The 21,741-nt window shown below is 33.8% G+C and overlaps 1 protein-coding gene across 2 annotated transcripts; it reads right to left on the bottom strand.

Annotated features, from left to right (window-relative positions):
- Positions 1-4,347: 4,347 nt before the first annotated feature.
- Positions 4,348-8,538, bottom strand: LOC100813165 (glycine-rich RNA-binding protein 3, mitochondrial). Of its 2 annotated transcripts, none has more exons than XM_003547668.4 (6): positions 8,291-8,538; positions 8,130-8,170; positions 7,860-8,023; positions 7,637-7,742; positions 6,774-6,943; positions 4,348-5,175 (listed from the first exon to the last, which is right to left on the bottom strand). In XM_003547668.4, exons 1-6 carry the CDS (start codon positions 8,413-8,415, stop codon positions 4,663-4,665), a joined length of 1,119 nt encoding a protein of 372 aa, XP_003547716.1. In that variant the 5' UTR covers positions 8,416-8,538; the 3' UTR covers positions 4,348-4,662. The 2 variants fall into 2 exon arrangements, with proteins under 2 accessions (XP_003547716.1, XP_014624578.1); XM_014769092.2 differs by having other exon boundaries at positions 8,130-8,209; positions 8,291-8,432.
- Between the last annotated feature and the right edge of the window lie 13,203 nt (positions 8,539-21,741).

The raw sequence follows: 21,741 nt of genomic DNA on the forward strand, positions 1-21,741 counted from the left end.
CTTATTTCTTATAAATAACAGCAAAATAAATGTTTTAAACTAGTAAGTCATAATATATATATGTTCAATATTAATTCTTTTTACACCACATCATCCCATACATAGGCTCACAAACACTTAGAATTTAAATCTACAAAACAGTTATATAATAGGAAATGAATTTATAAAAAAATGTTGACGAATGATCACAGCTATTTATTTTGAGATAACTTATTTATTTTTTAATTTTGAGTCAAATGTAATCCACTACTATTACTTGATTTTGTGGTGACTTGGAGTCAAATTTTTTTTAACTATCTAACAATTTTCTTGAACTCAATATATAATACTATACCTATTTTAATTTATGAAAAATACACTTGTTATTAATTTTGTATTATTTTGAATTCTTAAGCATAATTTTGGTTTGCAATATTAGGAAAAGAATAAATCAAGAAGCTGAAGGTGTAATATTGCCCGTCTTTAAGTTGTAGACATAAATAAACGAATAAATGAAACAAAAAGGTGAAGCTTAATTTTTATTTTTTTAGTTAATATATGTTATACTTCATTTATGAGTAAAAGGCATATGGATGAAGTATATCATTTTTATATAATAATTTCCAATTTATATTTTTTATAATTTTTTTTGTCTTAACCAGTTAACCCTCTTGTTCATCCGGAAAAATTAATGTTGACTAATTTAAAATTTGGCTAAAAGACAAATAAAGTCTTATAAAAAATTATTTTTATCAATAATCAAATTCGAATAGTATTCAAACGATTCAACTGTGATTACTTTTTACAAATTTATATTAAAAGTTAACTTAGTTTTGTATAAAAAGGAATTCATAAAATGATCAATGTTTAAACTATTTTAGAATTTAATTAGAATACACTAATAGTATAGATTACACATGCAGCTCCTCTTTCTTTTCACCCTACATAAAACCCCCTAACTTTTGCATTCCAATTATAGTAGCAACCCTTGAGCCCCTAACACCATTAAGAGATTGTGCATGTGATTGGCACACGTTGTTTTAATGACTTTTTATCTCGAAAATATCCTTATCCCCTTCCTGTGTGATTTGTTTTCTAGCACAAGAAGTCAAAAACAACTGAAAACTCACGGAGGAAGGTAATAATCTATAGAAACAAAAAAAAAATAAAATTGGTACACAACAAATCAAAATCATCAACCCCCCACCCTAGCATTGTCAAACTCATTATCATCGTGGACCCAATTTCAAAAACTCACCACTCACGGCTTGGTTTGAAATGTTGTCCATTGTCATTGCATCTCTTAGCTTTTGTTCTAGTGATTATAATTCTGCCTTGTTTCTAAAGGCCATTCCTCATGGTCGTACTATACTCTCCTTTATGTTGACGACATGATTATCACAAGGGATGATGTGGATGGGATTGCATACTTAAAATTGCACTTAGCAAGACAGTTTGAGATGAAGCATTTAGGTTCCCTTAATTATTTCAGGGGGATTGAAGTTGTCTATTCTCCTAGAGGTTATCTTTTCTCTCAATCTAAGTATATTGCCAACATTCTTGAACAGGTCTGTCTTTCTGATACTCGAACAACAAACACCCCTCTTAAGCTCAATGTAAAATATGTCTCCTCTGATGGTGTCCCTTTATCTGATCCCACTTTGTATCGTACTATGGTTGGCAATTTGGTGTATCTCACTATTACTAGACTTGATATTACTTATGTCGTGCATGTTGCAAGTTAGTTTGTTGTTTCTCCTACTACAGTGCATTAGGAAGTTGTTCTTCGCATTCTTAGATATCTTCGAGGCACTCAATTCCAGAGTCTTCTCTTTCCCTCATCTTCCTTGGAGTTGTGTGCTTATTTTGATGTAGATTGGGATGGTGACGCCACTAATTGTAAGTCTATCACAAGTTTTTGCATTTTCCTAGGAGAGTCTCTTATCTCTTGGAAGAGCAAGAAATAAGACTTTATGGAACCCTAGTCCTCTTTCTTCTTCTCCTCTATGTCTCTTCTCTTCTCTATGATAGCAATAGGAACTTTTGTTTTCTATGTAGAGAGATAGAAATATTGTTACAGACTAAAAAAAATTGTAATGGATGCTATGAGTTGTTTCCTGATTTCTTCTACTATTATTGGCATTATCAGAGTTTCAGATCTCCTTTTGGTTGAGAAATAATTAAGACTTTGGTTGTAATTGCTCATGTGTGGTTGAAATGCTATTGTGTCTAGTGAATGCTGTTATATTCAATATATTTGATAAATGATGTATTAACAACAAAGTAAATAATATACGGAGGGACCGGTAAAATTTAAACAACTATTACACCTATTTAATAACTTGATATAAAATATTATTTTTATCGATCCAACTGTTATATTATATCTATATATTATTAAGATTGTTTATGTTAAATTTTATCAAAATTGAGCTATCCATATTTTAGTATATTTTAAAATATTTATATTACGTCGATTTTAATTTATATAAATAAGGTAACAAATAATTTTGAATCAACATGAAATTTTGTATATATAATCTATGTGAAAATAACTTTCAATCCAATCAATAATTTTAATAAAATATTATTTAATTAAAAGTTATTTAATGATGTAATAATTGTTTAAATTATACCGGTAGATAATGATGACAAGTGGATGAGGGGATGACTAAATTGGTAGAATGAGACAATCATAGAAGATCGAACACGAAGTATTTTATTTTTAAAGTTAAGCATTTTCTTGAAGTTTCATTTTGAAGACATGTTATTGGAAGATGCTCAAAATTACAAAACCTTTTTGGGTCATTTTTGTATTATTTCAATTGAATGCCCTTTTCACATACTTTAATTCTGGGAACTTAGTAATTATTGGAGAGTGGAGACAGCTAAATTAACTAAAAATGGGAAACAAATTAAATTCTATATTACTCAGTCCAAAGAACCATTGACCGTTTCTTACAATCCAAAGTGAATCTTTTATCTATCCTAACCAAAATGTCTTGAGCTTAAATATGTTGATTGTAAATTGGATATAGACTCACTTTGCACCGGTGAAATTACCTATTTTCAGTCCACTAATACTGCACAATACTGAAAGATCAAAGTTCAAGGGAAAATCAATTAGTCTGAATACGAAAATCAAAGACAAGGAAGTGTATGCAGCAGAAATGTCTACTGCTTTCAACCTTGATGATTTTCCTTTGATCCTAATGAAAATGAAGGATTAATGATCTTCACAAACCTTGAATGTGATTATTGTTTTCCCTAAGTGGTTTTTCAAAGTTTCTGCAGTGCTTAAAATTCAGAAACATGATGGCCAATATCTGCAAATACTGAAACAGGCCAGCTTGCTTGCTCAAAATCATGTTAGATTAATATACTGAAACCAACAAATTCAGTGGTTCTCTTAACCCGTAGCATTTCGTTAGGTGATTCTTTTGGTGCAAATATTTTGTATTTGATTTCTTTTAACTAGTACTCTACCTTTGTCCAACTCTTTTTAATTTCTGGTTAGTGTGTTGATAAATTGGTTGCTTTCTATTTTAACATGACTGTGGGAGAGGCTCCAAATTTACCTTCATCTCTCAATCTTGCTCGTCATATTGTAGAGTGTTCCAATCTGTTTCAAGAAGTATAATGATGCATATGGTTCTTTCTGGCAATTGCTAAGGATAGCAATGGAAACGTAGGGAGCCATCAATTATATCAGAAGTGTTTTTTGTTTTTTCAGAGTTCAATTATATTACACTTTAAAAGTAATTATCATAAAAGTCAATAAACTTATCATACATAATGAATTGTGATTGGATCATGATGTAAAATTTTGTACCGTATATAGCCATTTTTTTAAAACATATTTTGGCATTTTTTTTAGAACATATTTTGGCACAGGATCTTTAGGCCTTGAAACATAAATAATATTTAAATCTCTCTTGATTTGTTTTGAAATTTATTTATTTCATATTACAAGAATTTTTTATTCATTTTTCTTTTTAACTCTTAATAATAAAGTCACATGCTCTTATAAACTAATTATCTCAAAAACATAAATTTAAAAGGTCGTGAATTGTTTAATTAATAACTTATACCCTTTTAGTTTTAGTATTAGATAGAGTTAGATAAAAAAAAAAAAGTAGCTTGTCTTGTGTTACTTGATATTTTTCGTGACTAGTTATGAATTGAATTCATTTCTATTTTTCTGCCGTTTAGTAAACCTGGATAGAGGTTGCTATGGAAGAGGAAATTGAATTCATTCAGTCCATACTAAAGAGGTGTTTTAAGGAAGAATCAACTAGGCAAGGTGTAAAAATACACGTTCTACAAAAACAGAGGAAGTGAAGCCAAAAAGACGCATAAACCAATTTCTATCTAAAAAGTCTGAAGTGTATCAAAATTAAATAAACATAAAGAGCAGTAGTGACAAATGTAGCCATTAACAAAACTAAGAATACAACCATCTGCACAATTTGCAGCTCATACTTCAATCCCATAATCAGACTTCAACAGTGGGCCGAGCTAAAAAATTGTTCGGTCTTCTATAGCTGGCGAGAGGGTGCTGCTAATAACTCTAATGGGACTTAACAATATCATTGACAATTTTTTTTAGAAAATGAAATATGTAGCCTGAAGAACTGAATAACCAAACACAACAAACTACAAACGGTCTTCGATGACGCACTTCTATCTTCCATAAGGATGATATCGACCAGTTCCTGCACCACCGTATCCCCCTCTAGTCCCATAAAAGGAGCCTCCAGCAGCGGCCCCATATCCGCCCCCTAAGCTGGCATCATAGCTGCTGCTTCCGTAGGCGCTACCAGAAGAACCACCACCCCCACCACCACCATATGCCCCATAACCCTCACTAGGTCCACCATACCCACCAAGATCATAGCCTCTGCCATAGCCTCCACCATATCGACCAGCATACCCAAGTGAAGGATCACCTCTATATGGCCCCATGGCACCAGCATATCCTCCATAACCACCAAATTCACTTCCAAAGCCACCATAAGCACTTCCCCTACCACCATAGGCACCACCTGACCTATAGCCACCCATACCAAAATTACCACCAAATCCGTCATAAGCATCTCCATATCCACCACCATATGAAGACCGGGAGTCATTATAGCGCTTGGATGACGGAGCTGGTGGATTTGGCTTCTTGGGTTCTGCCTTCTTGATTTCCACCTACAAAGGAAAGATAACCATGCTCTTTAAATGATAAGTCATTTAATGAAAATAAATAAATAAATAAAAGTGAAACAATTCAATTGTCTTGATCTTCCACATGATAGAAGATTGGAAATATATTTATGTTTAATGTAAAAATGATTGTGAATTTATGATTCATAACGAGCATATACTTTATATCATCCACAATGGTAGATCAAATAGTAAGACCTAAAAAATGCCTCCTTGATGTTGTAACTTGTATGATGAAGATATGAGTGTCAAGAACCTCCTAGATGTTCTAAGATCAAGCTACAGGAGTAATTGAATTAACTGAAGCAAAAAGGGTGTCATGTCTGGAAAAATCAACACAAACACACAATGCCCTCATACCCTTCTTTCTAAAGTAGTTTACTACATAACTTGTAAGAAACAAATTACAGTAAACACCTAACTCCTACGCAATGTTTCAAATTTCGAATATCGGCGTATTGCAGCCAGCCCCCAAAACACTATAAAAGGATAGCAGCTATTTTGAAATTTTATCTAGTTTATATACATTCTAAAAAATGATAAAAGTTACTCAATTAATCACATTCATAAATTAACAATAAAAAGTAACAAGTGTCTTGAACAAAACATACAAGTAAGAACTAACAAAAGTCAAATACAAGTTTCCTAGATAGGAATTATCAATTATCAACTACCATTACAGTTGTAGATTTCTTTTTTAGAAATCAAAATCTTAAACATAACACCCCAAAAAAACCCTAATGTCTCCATCTCCAATCTCTATTCAGGATTTCACTACTACGGCACTACACTAAATTCCCCTGCCCACTCCCTGGCTTCCATAAAAACTTCGTACCCCATTGCCCAGAGGCTCTTCGCTATGCGAAGGTATGGGGGAGGGATGTTGTACGCATCCTTACCCTTGCATATGCAAAGAGGCTGTTTCCGGATTCGAACCCATGACCAACAAGTCACCAAGGCACAACTTTACCGCTGCACCAGGGCTCGCCCTCTTACTCCCTGGCTTCCATAGCAGCGCAATTTAGTATAGTGCCGTAGTAGTGAAATCCTGAATAGAGATTGGAGATGGAGACATTAGGGTTTTTTTGGGGTGTTATGTTTGAGATTTTGATTTCTAAAAAAGAAATCTACAACTGTAATGGTAGTTGATAATTGAAGTTATAGTGTTTTAGTTTTATATAAATAAGAACAAGGCAAATAAGTCATCATCCATGGACTTGTCCATTAAAGTTATTGCCCAGCCCACGCTAATCGCTATACTAAGGCAATAGTCACCGCCAAAACATTACAGCCAGCGGATTGATTTCAATAGAAAAATCAGATATCACAACAATTTGACTTGTAACAGTTACATAGCTTAAGTTAATGATGATTCATAAGCTAAAGCAAGCACAAATTTTAAGGAAATTCAGGGTGTCCATAAAACAATAAATCACTCCAACTGTTATCTTTCCCTTTTAACCTGAACTTAAACCCCCAAGATTAGGAAATTAGTTATAACATCAAATCCTATTTGTTCTCCTCTACCCTAATCCTTTATCTGCTAGAGATGTAATTTATTTTAGGATAAATAAATGACTCACCTGAGCTCCAGCAAACTCAATTTTGTTCCCCACAGATAAGAGATCATCAACAGCTTCTTCGGAGTCATATGTGATAAAGCCAAATCCACGTGAACGATTAGTAGAGTGGTCCCGCATTATTTGGTGATCTTTGACTTCTCCATAGCGTGTAAAGAAGTCCCTAAATTCATCTGCACAAGCGAATCTCTAATTAAAATAATAAAATCCGCAAAGGATCTAGTTTCTGCATCTCTTTTATGGTTAGCTAGTTACTTTCCAAGTCAATAGTTGCTTTTCTAGAAATCAGCCATGTAAGTCCATCATTCCAGCAAGGTTAATTAACTTAACACAACCTGTTCACACATGACATAACATAAAAATTCGTGCAAATGTGTGTCTTTGGAATTTGGAGAAATTTCAACACAAAATTTTCCACCCTAATATTGAATGATGTGGAATGTGCATCACCAAAGAAAGCTTGAACATAAGAGATATTTATACTAATTGTAGTCTCCAGCAAAAATGCACTGAAACCTCAAAGGATTTCCTTTTGTGTACAATGTAAGAACAAAACCTCCAACAGCTCTCAACTCTAAAAGCAATACACATACAATAAAAAAAACTTCAGAATTTGAAACTTAGATACATTGATTACATTCTGGAAGAATTTCAACGCACTAGAGTAGACATGGTTTCTAGGCATTCGTTTAGTGATGCATAAAGAATTATACAATAGCACAACTCCTCAGCATGAACACATTATTATATATGCCTATTGTTCATGTTAAATCCTCAAATATTCAAATTTGTAACACTAAGGCGTCTACAACATCAACACCTCACTATTTTCAACAGGTGAAAAATTAGCTCAATTGAAACACTACCTTCGGTCACAGTAGAAGGAATTCCACCCACAAAAATCTTCTTCGTTCGGAAGTCCTTTGAGTTCGAGCCAACAGCCCCCCTTGGTATCGTCCGCTTAATCTCCACCTACAAACAAAACCATTCACTGCATCAGCTTCCATTTCTTCTTTGTTCTATTCCTTCCTTTAACAATCAACAATACTCAAAAAGGTTCAAAATTCAAAAGCAAGTGTCAATTATTACCTGCTTGCCATTGATAATGTGAGTGTCCTCAATCACTGTATCAACCACAGAGGGATCGGCGTAAGTTATGAAGCCGAAACCGCGAGGCTGCCCGGTCTTCCGGTCCTTCATGATAACGGAATCCGTTATCTCACCGTATTTACCAAAGTGCTTGATGAATTGCGCTGCACAATTTTTTTTTTAAAAAAAACAGTTAATTACACGAATGCTTGCTCATTGGTAAACCCTGAAAGAAAAGAAACCAACGCAAAACAAATAGAAAACACTCACCAATCGTCGTTTCTCTCGCTAAACCCCCTATGAATATCTTTCTGCAGTCAACGGGTCCGTGTAATTAGACAGAACCAAATCTAAGAAATTTCGAGAATACAATTAAGAAAAAGAAAAAAAGAAGATAAAGTTGAATGTTTTATACGAAGTTAGTTACCGACCCGGGACTGGCGCCGTCGCCGGTGAGGGGTTGGGGTTTGCCGTCGTCGTCGCGGTGGGAAAAGGGTCTAACGAGGTCGTTGGCGTCTCCGTCGACGGCGTGGTGATTACTGGGCGGTGAGTCCATCACTCTTTAGCAACAACTCGAAACGCAGAAAGATAGGGGAACGGATTTTGCAACAGAGAGAGAGAGAGAGAGAGAACGCGGACAGGTTAGTAATGAATGTAATGTATGTAACCCTAGATTTTTATTTTACTTTGGGTTTTAGGTTCTTACATGTTAAAATAAAAAGTTGTTATATATGCATCAATTTTTTTATCAATATATTATTCATCAATTTAAACTAGCATATATTTAATTTATTCAATTTATATAATCAAAATTCATCATTCTTTTTTCTAGAGTTCATGTATCTCATGATAAGTAAAAACATTATGAGTTGCCGTTTTTTCTTAAGAAGATTTGCATCTCTAAGAATGTTTACAAGTTTGAGTCAATTATTGATTCAATTTGACCCAATTATATTAAATTTGATTTTTAAAATGTTTGGATTGAATTCAATTCAATTAAAATTCGAATCATATACAATTAGATAATGATTTTTTTTCAATCCGACTCAATCCAAATCATATAATTAAATTTATTATTATATATAAATTAATTATTAAATACAAAACACATTAATTTTTTGCTCACATCATTTATTGAATTATTAAATTAAACTACTCATGATTTTTTTCTTTTATAAGTTGTTTTTATTCCTATGTTGATTTTGTTCATATTTTCTCATGCCAATACAATAATTTATTTATACCTAAGAGATATCATATTCTCATTGAAATCATTAATTCTATTAATTAAATATTGTCACTATTTGATCTTTTGAGTGCATTTAGTCATTATATACATTAATTTTTTTATCAGTATATTATACATCAATTTAAACTAGTATATATATATAGTTTATATAATAAAAAAAATCATCATTTTTTATCTAAATCACATGTATCCTCATGTTCGAGTTGGATAGGATCACTATAAACAAGAAAATTCTCCTTCCAAGTAACATAGCTTGCATACCTTGGACTCGAACCTAAGACTTGATTAAGCTAGAACATTTCATTGTTGTCAAAATTCATCATTTATGTAATTAATTAAATTTTTTGAAAAGAATATTAGTAATATACATTTGATGCTGCTAATTTAATATTTTGTGTGTGTGTGGACTCGAACCTAAGACCTAAGATTAAGCTAGAACATTACATTGTGGTCAAAATTCATCATTTGTTCTTGTGTGTGGGTGTAGGTGTGGGTGTGTGTATCAATGTATAGAAGAAAAATTAAATTTGCTCATATAAAAGAAAACCTTCAATAATTTACATAAATAATAAGATAATAAATTTAAAAATGAATAATGATGTGTAAAAAAGTGGTTTTGAATATTATCTTTATTCATTTGCAAATTCATATAAAAAATACATAAGTAAAATATATAGACACCCCCTAAGGTTTTCCTTTATTTCACACCTAGTACCCCTATTTTTTTTTCAGCATTACTTTTAGCTCCTTGTTAGATATGATGTTAAGTTTTCGTTTATAAAAACATAAACAAGAATAAACTAAATCAAGTTCCCCTTTTTACCCTTTTTCTTTATTCCCTGTCAGAGAAACTTCCCTCAATACCCTCCCTCATTTCACTTTCCTTTTCTTCATTCTATAACCCCAACCCTTACACTCTACAAACTGCATCCACCTCCTGGCCTCCTGGGTTACCCTCACTGCCCAACCTCTGTCATTTTCTCCCCATCGACAGTCAGAGAAGTGAACAACCAACCACCAAAATCCAACATTTCCTTCAACAATTTAACCTTCTTCTGGATTCAACGCCGCTACACTCAAATTTGAAACTAGATATCAAAAGCTCATATCTAAAACACGTCATCACTCAGATCTAGTTTCAACTCATGCCACCACACTTATCGCTTCAACTCCATTGACAACATCACTAACAACATTGCTGCCATGGATTTTGTCATTGTGCGACGTTGCTTCAGGTTCCAAGACCTACACCGCTAATGTCGTTGTTCGTGCCAGACTAATATACCTTCACTCATGTACTCGTCAATGGTTGAGGTTGTGCCTTCTAGGTCTTAATCGTGAACACCTTCAGAGCCCTATATTTTGATCGTTGTTGGTGAACACGTGGGAAAATAATTGCTTTGTGAAAGTTTTGTTTTGTTTTTTTGTTTGGTGGGTTTGCTTTCTTGATGGATTATTATGTGATAGGAAAATGGGTGTTACATATTGTTGTTTTGTTGTACTCTAGGTTGGTGTTTAAGGGCACATGTGTTGTAAATGGGTTTTTTTTGTACCCTCATGTTTCTGGGTTTTCTTTCTATGTTGTTTTGATAAAGTTGCATTCATTTGTTCATAGTTGTTATCAATTGTTCATATATAATTTTGGAAATTCTTAGTTTGATCCATGTGATTCTATGTTAATTTGTGCTTAAGAGTTTTAATTCTAGAAAATTTGTATTGTCATCATGAGATGATAATTCTTGATCGAAGGCAAAAAAAAAATGTGACAATGTTAAAATGTTCATTCGAGGAATTAAGCTAAGAAATAAATCAAGTACTATTTTTTATGATGATTGAATTAACCAAAATGATGCATTGGATGGCTGGTATGAATGAATTAACCAAAAATGATGCATTATAATATAATGGTAGTATATGCAAGTCTAAAAGCAAAAACACTAGTAGACAAATTTGAGATTGATAGGATTTTTGGTGTTCTTGAAATTTACTGGAAATAATCCTCATTTTGTGCCAAGGTTTTTCCTTTTCCCATGGAATCAGTGCATTGTTAAAAGAAGGAGATGAGGGCATTTCGGTAAAAAAATTTTGTTAAAACTCATGTGCCAAGTATTGACCTTTCTATGGTAAAGTTCCTGACATCCAAAATGTCTAAGGGTGGTCAATGCAACAAACAAGCAAAACTTGAGGAGTTTATTATAAGGATCCAAAATGAAGAAGTGGGAGGTGTAATTTAGACAAATCTCAAAGGGAGTCATTGTAATTTAATCAAAACACAATTATATTAAAACTATTATTTCAATAATGAATTAAAAGGCATAATCCTAATAATTTTGAATTTAATGTGAAAGGGATCTCGTTCATTAGATGGAAGAACACGAATTTGTGAAGGTAAGAAACTGAGTCCTTTCACCCAACCTTGTGCATGAAGCTTTTCTAGATGATGTGGACCAGACCTTAGCCATGTCGCACATAAGGTTGTATTGTACTTTCTTCTTTCCATCAATTTCCTTGAGGTGGTTCCCGTATAGAACTTTTGGGACATGACTCTCATATGTCTTCTGTCAATCTTTTCAGTATGTGCTTCCTTCTCTAATGCACCATGTGACTTGTGCGATAGAGTCCATGGAAAGTACTACCTTTTTCCAAGAACACTGGAAACAATGGTCTTTCAATCCTTGAATCGAGCGCTCCTCCAGGACATTCTGACAAGTTCTGAGTATATTAGTTGTGGAACGTTGAAGTAGCCATGGATACCACAGTAGAGCAGGGTCTCTTGTGTGTCGAGTCCTAACCCTTTTAATACTTCAATGTCAAAGAAGTGCTTTATGTGAATGATGGGTTCTCCTTCTGTGTGGAAAGTGGTGGCATCAGTTGTGATGATGGTCATTACTGGAGCATTGTTGTCATTGAGGCTTGACATGGTATTTTAGGTTTTCTGGATGTTGTTTCTTGAAAAAGATAAAAAGGATTTGAAAGATTGATGATTGTCGCAACCTACCCTTCAACGGGAGGGCGAGGCAAAATGTAAAGGTGCGTCTTCTAAAAAGAAAATGGGTGGGAGTCACCACCAACGTTTATTTAAGAAAAACTGATAACTGCTAAATAATTGTATTTTGATAGTAGAAAATTAGTCAAATATTGGCCAGAAATTAATTATTTAGCAGTTATTTGTGATTAAAAGTTAGAAAATTAATTAAATTGAATTGTTGGGTGCATATATAAAAATTGGAGGTGTAACAAGCAAAAATGGCAGAAAAATTGAAGAAAAGAAGAAAATTTGAAGAAGGCCCAACCCAATATGCGCGCTCAGCGCGCGTCACGGGCTAAGCGGGCTAGGAAGTACACGCGCTAAGCGCGGGGTGTCGTGCTAAGCGCGCCTACGAAGGCCCAAAGCCCACTTCAGCAGCTATAAATAGAGAGCCAGTCCAAGGGACAGAGTAGACCACCACAGACCCCCCTCTCCTAGGGGTTTCATTTACTCCCTTTCTTTCTTTCACCCCTTCTCTCATTGTAAAGCCCTCATGACCATGAGTGGCTAATCCCCCTAGCTAGGGCCTGGCAGGCCTAAAAAGCCAATGATGTATGGAGCATTTCAAGAGTTATCAATAACAAGAGGAATTCCCTCCAGATTTTTTATTTATTTACCGTTCTTTCTTTTTACATCCTGTATCTCTGAGCTTGCTTTCTGTTAGGGTTTAGTCCACTCGGAAGAGAGTAAAGCCTAATTAGGGGTAAGGAATGAATACTTGAATCTGTTTTAAGGGTTAGACCACTCGGGAGAGGGTAACACTTAAGAGAACACTAAAAGGAGGAAATTATCGGGTTATCTTTTAGAGGGTTTTTCTTCCCGTTTCTTTTATCTACTCTTCTTTCTTGCTTATTCTACATCTCGAACTTTGTTTTCTGTTAGTCTTTAGGCCACTCGGGAGAGGGTAACGCTTAATAGAACAATTAAAGAAAGAAATCATTGGGTTAGCATGACTTAATGCCTCAATGCTCATGCTTTAGCAAACATCTAGAATGTAATCTTAAGGCATCTTAGTTATTGAGTCTTCGTAAAGGGAATTTGGAAGATAGGTAATTAAGGTAGGCTTGTCATCGTGAGGCATCAGGGGCAAGTAGATGGATAGATGTGAGGCAGAATTAGTTCGCTGGTATTGATAACAGCCAAATCCTGAATCCATATATCTAAGCTGATTAGACTTGTTAGGCTTTAGCAATTTTACTATATAGATTCTATTCCTTATTTTATTGTTTGAAATTTCTTTTCTTAGAAGTGGTTATTCCTTATTTTACTGTTGGGTTTCTTAGAAGTAATTATTCTTATCTTTATCATATCTCAATTTAAATATTGCATCTTCTATTTTGATCTTTCAATCTTTTATCTTTTTCTTTTATCTTCAAATTTTATCTTTTAATATCTTATCTTTTCTTTTATCTTATAATTTTATCTTTAAATATCTTATCTCTTTTTTACCTTATCTCTTATCTTTCTTTATCTTTTATTTTAAATTCTTATCTTTTGCTTTTAAATTGGGTTTGCATTAATCTAAGTACAAACAAAGTCCCTGTGGATTCGACACTCGAACTTCCGAGAACTTTACTACTTGTAACGATTTGGTACACTTGCCAACGAGTTAACAAAAACGTTAGAAAAAATCAAAAAGAGGAAGGTACTAGCATCCCACGCACCCGTCACAAGGGATGACAACCTTTAATCGAGTGTGCAAAACGTGACTTCAATATTATTTATTTTCCCTTTTTATGTTTCTTTATTTTTTTGGGTTGACAAGGGTGTTGCCCTTACACCTACGTAGCCTCAGGTGCAATAAGAAATTCAGACATACGTAGTTCTTTAAGTCTGAATGTTTGTGTGTTAAATTGATTTTTTATGTTATTGAAAGATTCATATTAATTGCGAACAAAAAGTCGTTTAAGGCGTTGGACCTTGAAACGATCTCAAGTGATATTTGATAAAAAGAAGTTAGTTATGAATTGATTTTACCTTGGTTTTGTTTATTAACTTTCAATCTCTTTAAAGACAACTTTATAACACTAGTGATCGGTTAAGATTGAACTTTACAAAGAAAAATGAGATCACCGATGATAGATGGAGAAGATGGATGTGCACATAATAACAAGGGAAACCTCTAAGGGTACATAGATCACATTCAAATCTTAAGAACCATACTAACCGATGATCGCATGAAGAACACCGAACAAGAAAACGGCGTAGGAAATAAGCTGTCATAATTCGATCGCGCCTCGGCTTCACTTCCTCTTCTTTCTCAATTCTCTCCACTTCTGACCCTAGGAACCCTTTAAAGCACCCCTAGGACACCTATTTATAGGCAAATGGCCACTTCTGACCCTTGGAAACTTAGTGTTGAAGCAATGAGCTCGCCCAAGAAAGCTGGAGCTCACCTAGGTGAGTTGGTTTCTTCACCATGAAGCTATTTGGTGGCCCAGGCGAACCAGAGGCTAGCTTGGGCGAGCTAGGGTCCAGGAAAACCAAGGAAAAGACCCTTTTGTCCCTTTTTTTTGGTATTTTTCGCATTCTTGATCAAAATACTGAATGATCATATGTTTCACACTGTAAATGGTGTTCAACGCCATAAGTCGACTAGCAAGGATCAAAAGATTAACGAACGGTAGTCCCTATAAGAAATTAGGGTATGACAATGATGATGGTTGTTTCTTGATGAAAGATTGTAGGTGTTATAGATGGAATGTGGGTGGTTTGTCTAGGCTTTTGAAAGGTAATTAATAGGCCCGCTACTTAATGACAACTTAGTCACAAGTTAAAACGCAACGTTTACTAAGTGTTGTGTTTGCTTTTATGCCTCGTCCATTAGTGGGCATCCCAGCCATGCATGTAATGATGTATGACCATTGAACGATGTGTCCATTGGATGCAAAATATTAATGTACAAGCATTTAGATATTAATCATTCCTTTACATAGTCCATTCTGAGTTGATTGATTCTTTAACAGAATTGGTCTTTCTTCAGTAAAGAGATTTGTAAAAATGTCAACAAGCTGATCACCAGTAGGTACAAACTATAGTTCCATTATCCTTTCTGAACATGATCTCTAAGAAAGTGATATTTAACTTCTATGTGCTTAGCTCGAAAGTGTAAGGTAGGATTTTTAGAGATACTTATTGCATCCTTGTTGTCACAAAAGATTGGAATGTTGCCTTCAATAATATTGTAGTCTTCTAGTTGGTTGATTCTTGATCCAGATCAGTTGAGTACAACAACTCATTGTTGATATATATTTTGCTTCTGTAATGGATGATGCTACTGATCCTTGCTTCTTGCTAATCCATGTGACTAGATTACCACTAATGAGATAGCAACTTCCACTAGTGTTTCTTCTTTCAATTTTGTCACCAGCATAGTTAGCATCACATTAACTAATCAACCTAAATTCTTTTATGTGCTTAAAGTAAAGACCAAGATTAGGGGTTTCAATTAGACATCTAAAGGTTTTTTAACAGTAGTTAAGTGAACTTCCCTTCCCTTGGATCTTGTTGGAATCTGGCACTTAATTGATAACTGCTAAATAATTGTATTTTGATAATAGAAAATAAGACAAAATTGTCTTTAAAAATAATTATTTAGCAGTTATTTGCGCTTAAATATTAAAGAATTGATGTTTTGTTGAATTTTGGCTGCAAATATAAAACCTGGAGGTGTAACAAGCAAAAAGGCCAGAAAAATTGAAGAAAAGAAGAAAATCTGAAGCAGGTCCAGCCCAATACGCACGCGTCACGCGCTAAGCCCGTGATCCAACAGAAGCGCGTGCTAAGCCTGCAATCCAACAAAAGCGCGCTAAGCCTGCAACATGCGCGCTAAGCGCGCAATCTACACGCGCTGAGCGCGCCTACGAAGGCCCAAAGCCCACTTCAACAACTATAAGGGGACACCACGACAGAACCCCTCTCCTAGGGGTTTCATTCACTCCCTTCCTTTCTTTCACTCCCCTCTCATTGTAAAGCCCTCAATGGTCATGAGTGGTTAAACCCTTAGCTAGGGTCTGAGAGGCCTAGAAGCCAATATTATGTACTCTTCACTATTTATCAATGCAATACCAGGTTTTTCTTTTCTATTTCCTTTTCTGTTTTTATCTTGCATACTCATCTTTATATTCTGTTAGGGGTTAGATGCTCGGGAGAGGGTAACTTTCTAAATAAGATTTAAAGAAGATATGTATGCATTAGTTTTAGGGGTTAGACGCTCGGGAGAGGATAATTTCTAATAGAACAAGAAGAAAAGATATCATAATAAAATCGTTGCTAGGCATAGAGCAATTGCATTATGCCCATGCGTCAAAGCAAACATCTAGAATTAGAACTTCATGCATTTTATCTATTGAGTCTTTGCAAAAGCATTTGGGAGATAGATAGGTAAAATAGGCTTGTCATCGTGAGGCATCAGGGGCAAGTAAATGAATATATGTGGGTGGGATAAAATCACCTGAATTGGTAAAGAAAAAAGCATAAACTCATACATCCTAGGCAGGCTAGGCAAATCAGTTCCCAACATTATCTTATCTTGAATTTATCTTCTTTTTTTTTTATCTAAATCTTTTATCTTTCTTATCTTTCACTTTTCTAATCTTCTACCTTTTTCTTTATCTTTTAATTTTATCTTTAATTCTTTTATCTTTTCTTTTATCTTCTAATTTTATTTTTTCTTATCTTCTATCTTTTTTTATTTTTTATTTTAAATTTATTATCTCTTGCTTGTAAATTGAGTTTGTATTAGTCTAAGTACAAACAAAGTCCCTGTGGATTCGACACTCGAACTTCCGAGCACTTTACTACTTGTGACAATTTGGTACACTTGCCAACGAGTCAACAATAATCTAACACTAAACAATATATCAGGCCTAGATGAAATTAGATATAGTAGTGAGCCAATGATTGCTCTTTATTGGGAGTTCTCCACTTTGTTGGATTCCTCATCCAGTCCAAGTGATGTTGTTGGATGCGTGGGATTTTTCATCTCTTTTGCATCTTCCAATTTGAACTTCTTAAGAAGTTCTTTGACATATTTCGTTTGATGAATTGCTGGTTTGTTTGATCTGTAGTCCTAAGAAGAACTTTAGTTCTCCCATCATGCTCATTTCAAATTTAGCCTGCATTAACTTAGAGAAATCCTCACATAAAGGTTCATTAGTAGCACCAAATATGAAGTCGCCCACATAGATTTCTAATAATATAAATTAGGAGCCGTAGTTTTTGTGAAACAGAGTTGTATTCACTTTTCCTCTTTCAAAATCATTTTTCAAAAGAAATGAACTAAGACGTTTCTACCAAGCTTAAGGAGCTTGCTTTAGCACATACAGAGCTTTATTGAGTTTAATTACATGGTATGGAAAAGTGTTACTCTCAAACCCAGGAGGTTGTTCTACATAGACTTCCTTTTGTATTAGTTTATTAAAGAATGCATTTTTTACGTCTATTTGATATAGTCTCCTTTTAGTGTGAGCAACCAATGACACTAAAATACAAATTGCCTCCATATGAGGAAAAGGAGCATAAGTTTTTGTATAATCTATATCTTCCTATTATGAGTAACCTTTAACAACTAACTTTGTCATGTTTCTCACAACCTTAACTGTCTCATCCAGCTTGTTTCTGAACACCCATTTAGCACTTACTACCTTCTTTCCTTGGAATTTCCACCTTACAGCCTGCACGTCCTGGAGACTCTTTAACCCCTCATCTAAGTATAACATTAACTCAACTCAATTCAAACATATGAAAGTCCTGAATTACCTGAAGATTGGGTAGTTATAGCACAAATTGTTTGCAGTTTGCACACCCCTTGATTTTCCACCGTGTTAATCTCCCACCACCATGTCGTATTGTTTGGTACCTTCTGGTTTTATCTGCAATGATTCTAGTATTCTACCAAGGGGTGGCGAGAGTATAGCATGGACCTGGACTTATTTTGTAGGAGAAAGATCTATACTCTAACTCATTGGTTAACTAATAATTTGGTTTTGAAAGATCTATAGAGAAGAAAGAAATTGTAAGAGATTTTATATTGAGGAAATTTAGTCCAACTGAAAATTGATTACAGTTTAATACATGTAGCAGTTACACAACTGTAATTGTCAACTAACCTGAGTTAGTTAGTGATAGCTGTAACACAGTCGTCCTAACTAACAGACTAACTATTAGACAACAAGTTAGATGCAACGACTAGATGAAGAATGGATGAAAAAACACTGAGTGATCAACCTCGCAATAGTTCATTCCAAACTGGAGTAGGGCAGAGCTAAAACTACCAAACCATGCACGAGGAGACTACTTCAAACCATAAAGAGAATGACGGAGTCCACAGACCAACCAAGAGTCACCTGAAACTGTAAGGCCGAAAGGCTAATTCATATAAACTTCTTGCAACTCACCATGCAAGAAGGCATTTTTATGTTGAGCTGGTGAGGCCAATGTTGAATGGCCGCTATAACAAGAAAGAGATGCACAAATGAAATTTTGGCCATTTGGGAAAAGGTGTCCCCGTTGTCAAGACCAAAATTCTGAGTATATCCTTTGGCCACCTAGCAAACCTTATAGCGATCAATACTGTCATCTGGTCTGATCTTCACTGTATAGATCCAATGAAAGCCCACAGTGGTCTAGCTAGTAGATAAAGGGACAAGTTCCCAAGAATCGTTGGCGCTGGCGTCTAAAGCATCCATTTCCTCCATCATTGTCTGTTGCTAGCGTGGATCAGTCATGGCTTCACCATTAGACTTAAGATAGACACAGAAACCAAAGAAGAGACAAAAGAGAATAGGTGGGAGATAAAGGACTATAATTAAGAGAAAAGGCATACAAATGACTATAAATATTTTTTAATATAATTCATAGCTTCTTAACATTATATTCTTTTATCTGGTTGTTTATTCAAAAAAATAAAAACTCTGAAAACTTTAAGAATGGCTTTGGAACTTCAATTTTCATTTTGCTAGTATAATTAGTATTTATGTAATTCAAAAGGCTTTAATATTAACTGAATTTATTTTTATCCAGGTTAAGTCCTGGTTTAGATTTTTGAAGCCTTGATTTATAACCTTTTCCCATTTTGAACGGTTCTGTCCTCCCTGCCTAGTTTATAGTTTTCTTTCAAAGCACTGAATTTGACACGGATTCTACTGGGGAAAGACATTTCATTAATGGGCAGGTGGTTAAAGTCAGAAGAACTCAAATGCATGGTCAATGCAAATGTATAAACTTTCTTCTGCCCACTTAAAACTTTTTTACCACTGGCTAACTAATTTCCCTGCAAAGCTCTAATAACTGGTTTTATAGAACCCATTTTGATCCTTAAAAAATATAAGTATTTTCTTTTTGGTACAGTCTACTTTTGGTGCCTAGTTGGTCTTTCATATTGGTCTTGAAGGACTATTTTGGGGAGCGGAGATGGGTATTTACACCTTAGCTTAAGGCATGTGGTTAGAAGAGTCCAAATTGTGATCTATTTTCCTCATCCTATGATGGGGTGTGGTTTCTGCTTTATTGAAATGCAGTAAGAGGCGAACTTGCAATCTGCACACAGTTGTATTATAGTATTTATTGTCTTGTCAACAGTTTTGTGCTGTGATTTTATGTAACTGTTCACCTTGATTGCTGCTTTTGAAACAGGTGAAGAAGATGACAATATATGCTATGCAAGATGTGATAAAAAAATTGGAGGAAGCAGGTTTAATAGTATATAACTTCAGTCCCTTTGAGAATGGATTATATTGTGATATTTGCATTTGCTGAGAGTATGTTGTTTAATTTGCTGTCCAAGGCATTTAGATTATCTCCTATGTACTTATGCTCATTCTGATTATGCTCTTTAGGCTGTTGATTCAATTATCGTATGTGAAATTGATGCTTGTCATTCAATTTATAGGTCCGGGAAATCAAGGTTCCAGATCAAAGCCAGTTGGAAGTGTAAATTTTTTGAGTCAAACATGTATACAGGTGTGATGATGTTGAGTTCTTTAGATCAAAGCCAGTTGCATATTTTGTTCTCACCACACCTGGAAGGTGTTTTTTTTATTCTATTTGGAAACATCATATATGACTTGAGCGGTATAACATGTAATTGTCAAATGTATACTTTTCATGAGACTCCCAATGCATAATTATGAGATTCTAAGTTGCCCCTGTTGTATTATGTGGCAAAATGTTAGGAGTGCTAAGCTGCTGCTTTGATTGATATGCCCTCAAATAATGTTCAGTGTAAGAGAGAATAACTACAGTTCCCTTGCCTCTAGGTCAAGGTGGACAGAGTTGCTTAGCCATTGTGTTTTTTGTTGTTTCCCAAAACTATTTTATAATATAATTTCTATTTCTAAAAAATGTTTTCCGGAACAAGAAAAAAAAATTGTCAACATGTTAGTGAAAATAGTTTTTAAAGGAAAGAGACACAATTTAAGGTATTTGGGGGGTGAGTATGAAATTGATTTTGAATAAAAGTTGATTTTGGTTAAAGTTGGTTCTTAAGGAAAATAATTTCTATTTGAGTGTTTATATTCTAAAAAAAAGTTTGATGTAAATTTAATATTTTAACCAAAAACAAGATACTTTTTCAACAATTTATATTTGAATGTGTTTATATTATTAAAAAAATTATGTAAATTTAATATTTTAACCAAAAACAAGATATTTTTTAGATTTGTAGGAATTGAATATGACACCAGAGAGTTTATATTATTTACACATCTTGTTCAATTAACTGAACTATACTTGATTTTTTTCATTTTACTTTAAATTGAAGTTTGGAAGCAATATTAATTTTACTTAATAGCTAACCATATATATAATTCATAAAAAACTAATCATTTGTATTTTTATTAAAATCACATAAACTACTATGTAAAATTAATGATAATATTTTTTCATGTAAAACTCAAGTCTCATCTTCACTACTCTATTTATTGTGAGATAAGAATATTATAAACTATTGATATTTTTTTTAAGAATTTTTTTGAAATTCAATTTGAGGAGGAGTCAAGTTTTTCTTCATCCTCACCACTTATTTCCTTAAAATTTAATAGTTAAGATTAGTTACAAATTAAAACTAGGGTTAATTAAATTTTTAGTTCCTAAACTTCTGTTTGTCTGGTTAAGGTTCCTTAACATTTTTTCATTAAAGTTTTTAATCTCTAAACTTTTCTTTGACTGGTCAAGGTGCCTAAACTTTTAGAAATTTCAATTTTTATTTATTTAATATGATTTCAAGGACTAAAATTTGATTATTTTTCAAAAGTTTATAGACTAAAGACCTTAATGGAAAAAAGTTGAGGGACATTAACCAGTCAAACAAAAGTTTATGAGGAAGAATCAAATTACACTGATATAACTTTGATCAACTATTATATCATTCAATAACTTTCAATTAGATAGTTTTCATAAATCCACCATTGAATTAAAAGTTCCTTTCACTTAGATCATATATACAAAATTTTATATTAATCTAAAATTATTTACTATCTCATGCATACAAATTAAAATTGATGGAATATAAACTTTTTAAAATATATTAAAATATGGATCGTTTGATTATCATCTTATTTGTGTGAAATTTGGTCTATTTTTGTTCAATTTTGACCAAATTTCAC

The sequence above is a fragment of the Glycine max genome, chromosome 16, assembly GCF_000004515.6.
Source record: "Glycine max cultivar Williams 82 chromosome 16, Glycine_max_v4.0, whole genome shotgun sequence".
Lineage (NCBI taxonomy): Eukaryota > Viridiplantae > Streptophyta > Magnoliopsida > Fabales > Fabaceae > Glycine > Glycine max.